This window comes from Larus michahellis, chromosome 18 (genome assembly GCF_964199755.1).
Source record: "Larus michahellis chromosome 18, bLarMic1.1, whole genome shotgun sequence".
Lineage (NCBI taxonomy): Eukaryota > Metazoa > Chordata > Aves > Charadriiformes > Laridae > Larus > Larus michahellis.
Genome location: NC_133913.1, coordinates 5,994,451 through 6,000,729, shown reverse-complemented (window position 1 = coordinate 6,000,729; position 6,279 = coordinate 5,994,451). Strand labels below are relative to the sequence as shown.

The window sequence follows — 6,279 nt, the reverse complement described above, 5'->3', positions numbered from 1 at the left end:
GGCTGCCCTCGCTGCCTGTCGCCACAGAGACCCCCCTCCGTCCCCCGCGCCCGCCGTCAGCGCCGACGCCGAGGGAGAAGGGGCGGACGAAGCCGCGGGAGGTGCCGGCGGGGTCCCGGTGGCCGCGGGTCGGTCCGGGGAGCTGGGGGCGGCTGGGCCGCTTCGATCAGGCGCGTCTGGGGCAGCCCCGCCGGGGCCTCCCCGCGCTGCACGGTCGCTATGGCGACGGGAGGGGAGCCCGCGCGTGGCGGCGGGAGCTCGGGGCTGTCGCGATAGAGTGAGGGACCTCGGGGGCCGGGGGGGCTGTCGCGATAGAGTGAGGGGCTCCAAGGGCTGGCGGTGTGTCGGGGCCCCGCGGGGCTGTCGCGACAGAGTGAGGGACCCCGGGGGCCGGGGGGGCTGTCGCGATAGAGTGAGGGGCTCCAAGGGCTGGCGGTGTGTCGGGGCCCCGCGGGGCTGTCGCGACAGAGTGAGGGACTCCGGGGCCCGGTGGGGCTGTCACGATTGTAGTGGGGTTCCCGATTGCCATCCATGTGCCCGGCCTGGCAGGGCTGTTGCGACGGGAGTGAGGTCCCCTGGGGCTGGTGGTGTGTGCGGCCCGGCAGGACTGTCACGACAGGAGTGGGGTTCCCAAGGCCGGCTCTGTCGGGACTATCACAATAAGAGCAAGGGTTGTCGCAACAGGAGTGGGATCCCCGGGGCCGGCCCTGCAGGACTGTCGTGACAGGAGTGAGGTCTCCAAGGCCAGCCCCGGCAGGGCTGTCACGACAGGAGTGGGGTCCCTCTGCACCCCGTCCCCTGTGTCCCTCCCCCCATCCCCGTCCCCACAGGCCTCAGGGGTCCCTGCGGGGGCCGGGATGGAGGCGGACGGGGCCCTGGACCCTGCGGCGCTGGAGCGGGAGCTGCGGGCGGCGGTGGCGGCCGACGCCAGGCGGGAGCGGGAGAACGACGCCAAGCTGCGGGCCCTGCGCCAGCGCGTCCCCTCCTACCAGGAGTTCAGGTCCGGCGGGGGACACCCGGGACGGGGGGGGCGGATTCGGGTCCCTCCCTACCCCGACGGGCTTCGTCGATGCCGTCACCTTGCTCGGTGCCGAGTGCCACGGGGCCAACCCAGCCCACGGGCTCCGACCCGTGGAGCTCTTTCTTTTGAAGCTTCGATTTTGGGACCTCTCAAGAGACAAGGTCACCCGGCGGGTTTTGAGCTCAAACCTTGCTCTGAGAGGGGATTGAGCTGATTATCTGTGCTTTCTGCTCCAGGGGAACGTGAACGCGGCTTGGCGGGGCAGCAAACCCGGCTTCGGGGGTCCTGACCCCGTGTCACAGAGCCCCAGTAGGACAGAATCTCAGCCTTGTTTAAGATTTGCCCTCCAAAAAATCATCGTGTTGATGTGGGGGGGCTAAGATCTCAGCTCTTCCCACCTGGAACAGCCAGCTCCTTGGCAGGTCCCCATGGTGGCCAAGCTGTGGACCAGCAGTGGGATGGCATGGTGTCCGCTTTCCAGCCTGGTGTCCTCTCTCTGCATTCCCACCCACCCTCCCAGCCCTGCCAGCCTGCCCTGCCCTCCCTTTCCTCCCCACACATCCCATGCCATGGGGGTGGTGCAGAAGAAGAGGGTGATGCGTGTCCCCGTGCATCCCACCCAGCGTGTTTGTGCTCCCAAACCCATCACCGCTTCGTCCAAGGTGGTTTGGGAGTAGGCTTGTGGCCCGGGGATGGCAGGGATGCTCTGTGGAGGCATTCCCAACGCCTGCCAAAGTCCTGGATCCACCTATAGATCCGTCTGGAACTTTCCCCACCCCTTGGTAGACTTATATGGGACTAGATCAAATTCCTTTCATGGCTTCATCTCTGCCTGCATTCGGTCATGCCATCTGATCCCTGAAAGGCAGGAAAACTCTCTAAATTGGCGTTTTCCCCCCCAGCCTTCTCGCCAGTCCTATAAAAGGATTCCCGAGTGATTTTAAGCTGTTTTATCAGTGTTTTGGTAACAGTAGAAATAATCTGAGGGAGGGAACGGAGCAGCTTCTCTCTGTGAGTGCAGCATCTTCACTGGCGTAGCCCACACTAGCACAGGAGCAGAGACCAGGAGCCCTTCAAAGATCTCCTGCTGGTTGTTGGGAGGATTAACCGCAGGGATTCATCCCACGGGATGTGAGGAACCACATTAGCCACTGAGTCGGGGCTGCTGTAGTTAAGTCACAGATGTCAGTGTAATAAGATGACGAATTCAAATGAATCCACAAAAACGTACCTGCCCAGCACGCTGCAAGCTATGAAGCAGTCCCGAGCCCGAGGTGCTGTAAGAATTTAGGGTCTTTCCTCCAGAAGTCCCAAAGCCACAGAAACTTCAGGGTACCCTGAGAAAAAGGCAGGAGGAAACGATGCCCTGCCAGTTCGTCAGGCTCTGGAGGAAGTGTTGGGTGGAAATGCCCAGCTCCTGGGGAGTGAGCCGTCCCCCGTGCTGGGGAGGAATAGGAACCATGGTGCTGCGAGGAGATTCCTGCCTCGTTGGTCCTAATGACTGGATTAACACTGAGTGTGTGAGGAGGATGTGCCTGTCGAGTGCCCCATGCAATATCTTCTGTTTTCCTCTGACTCATCTCTGATGTTTCATGATGTCATTTGAATCCTGATCTTGTTTGATAGAATCACAGAATCATGGACTGGTTTGGGTGGGAAGGGACCTTAAAGGCCACCCAGTGCCACCCCCTGCCCTGGGCAGGGACACCTCCCACCAGCCCAGGTTGCTCCAAGCCCCGGCCAACCTGGCCTTGAACCCCTCCAGGGATGGGGCAGCCACAGCTTCTCTGGGCAACCTGGGCCAGGGGCTCACCACCCTCACAGCAAAGAATTTCCTCCTCAGATCTCATCTCAATCTCCCCTCTTTCAGTTTAAAACCCTTCCCCCTCGTCCCATGGCTCCCCTCCCTGATCCAGAGTCCCTCCCCAGCTTTCCTGGAGCCCCTTTAGGGACTGGAAGGGGCTCCAAGGTCTCCCCGGAGCCTTCTCTTCCCCAGGCTGAACCCCCCCAGCTCTCTCAGCCTGTCCCCACAGCAGAGGGGCTCCAGCCCTCCCAGCATCTCCGGGGCCTCCTCTGGCCCCGCTCCAACACCTCCGTGTCCTTCTGCTGTTGGTGCCCCAGAGCTGGAGGCAGCGCTGCAGGGGGGTCTCCCCCGAGGGGAGCAGAGGGACAGAATCCCCCCCTCGCCCTGCTGCCCACGCTGCTGGGGATGCAGCCCAGGCTGCGGGGGGTTTCTGGGCTGCCAGTGCACGTTGCCAGGTCATGTCCAATTTTTCAACCACCAGTATCCCCAGGTCCTTCTCGGCAGAGCTGTTCTCCATCCCTTCATCCCCAAGTCTGTATTGATATTGAGGATTGCCCCAGTGCAGCTGCAGGACCTTGCACTGGGCCTTGTTGAAGTTCATGAGATTCACATGGGCCCACTCCTCCAGCCTGTCCGGGTCCCTCTGGGTGATACCTATGGCCCAAACTCAGAAATTGCCTCGGGGAAGAAGCTCAAAGCCTCAAAGTATTTGATCTTGGTAAATATCCCATCCCCTTCTTGTTGCCTGCAGGAACATCGTGCTGGCATCACACCTGAAGCCCCTGGAGAAAAAGGACAAGATGGGTATGAGGAGGAACGTGCTGTGGAATCCCTGTGCAGTCCACGCCAAGGCCCCACAAGCCAGCGACGTGGAAATACCCCAGGTGAGGGAGAAGCTTTCCAGGACTTTGTCCACATCTAAAAATTACTCCAGAATAATTTGGGTATTATTTTAAAATGCGAGAGTGATTCAGAAATATCTCTACATGTGAGCAAGCCCTTAAAGTCCCCAGGAACGTTGGTGTTTAGACAACCACAGGGTTCAGTCTTGGCCCTTCCTTTGTGTCTGAGAAGAGCTTGCACCAGCTGCTCCGAGAAGAGTCTGCTTCAGCCCTGTGGGAATCTAAGACCAGCTGCACAGCGTCGGACCAGAGCTCCCAATACCCTGCCTCTGATGGTGGCCAGTAACAGATTCTTGGGGAAGAGTGCCCTCCCTTGACCGCACTCCTCCAGCTGGCTGCAGTTTGGAGCCCGCGAGCCAGCGTTGTGCATCTGGATCATCACGTTTAATAGCTGCAGACCGCGGATCTTCCGTGAAGGCAGCCAGTTCTTTCTCACCCTGCGGTTTAATTATGCATGATACGAAAAAGTGTTGTTTTGTTTAAAACCTGCTGCCTGATGACTTCACTGGGTGCTCCTTAGTTCTTCACATGTGGGAAATCGTGACTAAACATTTTCTATCCCGGTCATTTGTGATTTGAGTGACGTCTGTCCTGCCCCCTTCGGTGGACTCAGCCCACGCGGGAGAGTCCTGGTCGCTGGACGTGGAGCCGGGGATGTTTCTCATGGATTTTTTTGACGCCAAATTTCATTTGCCTGTTTATTGTGAGATCTTTTTGCAGCTCTTCTAGGCAGCTTTGTGTTTTCTTGGACTGAGCAATGATCTCCCCAGAGTAAATTCTGTTCCTAATCCCGTTAGCGCTCGGGCTCTGATCTCCAGGGCTCCTCTGTCTTGTGTTTAGACACAGCCTGATGTTGCTGTGCCTTGTTCTCGCTATCGGTATAAAAGCCTAAACATTTTAATCCTCCTTCAGTCTGTGCGTCAGTTAAGCCAGCGGTGATGAGTTCAGCAGTTCAATTACATATTGTACAAAACAGGATTTCCTTTTATCTGGAGATGCCACATTGAGCTTGGCTCTCTCTTGTAGCTCGAACTCTCTGCCGCAGACCCGTACGAAGGCAGCATGTGACGAGACGGTGCGTTAGGTCCACCTGCGTGTTTTCTGGGGTTTACGTCTCTTTTATCTCCTCACTCTGATTTGCCTCACAGTGCTCGAGATGAAGCAGAGGTTTACACTGAACTACTCCGCTCTCCAGGAGATCCCTTCCCGAGCGGTGATGGTGGATCCGGAGTGGGCAGCGTGTCTGGTTCTGGTTAGGGTTGGGGTTACTCCACGACTGATCTGTGTTCGTCCATGCTGGGCTTCGTGTGTCATCCATTCTTCCGTTATTTTCCCCTGAAGTTCTCTGGTTTCTCTGGGGCTTGAGGAACCTGGTATTTCTTTGTCTTTGTGTATGGCCACCTCACAGGCTTTATGCAGCCCTTCATGCTGTCAAAGCCTGGATTAAAAACATCTCAGCCATCCACAGGCTGATCGGGGAGGGGGGTGGCGACAAAAATCTTCAAGTGGGAACAAACCAAAAGGAACTGGTAACTATTTTTTTCCTTCAGGAGCTGGATCAACTGCCTGGAACCTCTGCCGAATTTTACAGAGATTGGCGCAGATGCTTAAAAAGCGGAAAAGAAAAATACCAGTTTTTGCTTGAACTGGGAGGAAAGGCCTTGGGCAGAATCTTTCAGGCTGACTTGGGCTTTGGCCTCCTGGGTGAATTCCTTACGGTGCTGGCAGAGAACGTCTGTCATGAAGACAGAGATGCCGTTCTTCAGATCTTAGAGAGCCTTTCGGGCACCAAGCGCTTCGGGTTAAACGTGGATCTTCTGAGTGAGTCGGAGAAGGAGAGCAGCAGGGATTTGTTTAGGAAGCTGCAGAGCTTTGGGACTGCTGGCCATCCCAGCAGACCAGCCGGCTGCGAAGCAGAGTGGGAAGCCCACCTCACGAAGCGAAAGGAAGCTGAGGAGAGCATAGTGATGGAGCTGATGAAATGTTACCAGGTCAACTGAAGGAGCAGAGGCAGCAGGGTCGAGCAGAACCAGAGTGCAAAAGAGCTTGAATTCAGCAGCAGACATTGTGCGAGACAGGTAAATCGGATACTTCTGAACATGGCTGTACATTTCTCTCTACCTGGGAGCCACCCAGAGCGCTAGTTCCGCGCAAATAAAGGTTAGTTACCGAGAGGAGTGTGTTGTGATCTCTGGGGCAGGGTGTCCTCGCAGAACAGCTCTGTCAGGATCTCTTAGATGAGGAGAAAAGTGGGGGAAAGAAAAATCTAGGCTGCTCTTTTTGAAAGCGAAACCAAAACCCAAATCATCCCTTACCTTTTTCATCTCTGTCCGTTGTCTCGGTGGGGGTTTTAAGAAACGTAATCAATGACACGTCATGTTTAACAAACTCTGAAGGTAGAATGGGCTGATGGAGGTGGAAGTGCTGTGCAAGGTGGGATGTCTGGGACTGTTCCGATCAGCTATTTCATTATTCTACCCCAACTAGCAAGGCATGGGGTAAACCCATCACCTCATGGTCCTATGATCTCAGACGCTGATTTGCTGAAATTT

At 56.7% G+C, this 6,279-nt stretch overlaps 1 protein-coding gene across 2 annotated transcripts; it reads left to right on the top strand.

Annotated features, from left to right (window-relative positions):
* Positions 1-29: 29 nt before the first annotated feature.
* DNAAF19 (dynein axonemal assembly factor 19) lies at positions 30-5,900 on the top strand. Of its 2 annotated transcripts, none has more exons than XM_074562001.1 (4): positions 30-101; positions 831-1,000; positions 3,577-3,709; positions 5,278-5,900. In XM_074562001.1, exons 2-4 carry the CDS (start codon positions 858-860, stop codon positions 5,725-5,727), a joined length of 726 nt encoding a protein of 241 aa, XP_074418102.1. In that variant the 5' UTR covers positions 30-101; positions 831-857; the 3' UTR covers positions 5,728-5,900. The 2 variants fall into 2 exon arrangements, with proteins under 2 accessions (XP_074418102.1, XP_074418101.1); XM_074562000.1 differs by lacking the exon at positions 30-101 and adding an exon at positions 212-277.
* The last annotated feature ends 379 nt before the right edge of the window (positions 5,901-6,279 follow it).

Coding starts and splice junctions, on each gene's coding strand:
- DNAAF19 (XM_074562001.1), top strand. CDS start 858: ATGGAGGCGGACGGGGCCCTGGACCCTGCGGCGCTGGAGCGGGAGCTG. Junction 1,001..3,576: donor CCCTCCTACCAGGAGTTCAG/GTCCGGCGGGGG, acceptor TGTTGCCTGCAG/GAACATCGTGCTGGCATCAC. Junction 3,710..5,277: donor GCGACGTGGAAATACCCCAG/GTGAGGGAGAAG, acceptor TTTTTCCTTCAG/GAGCTGGATCAACTGCCTGG.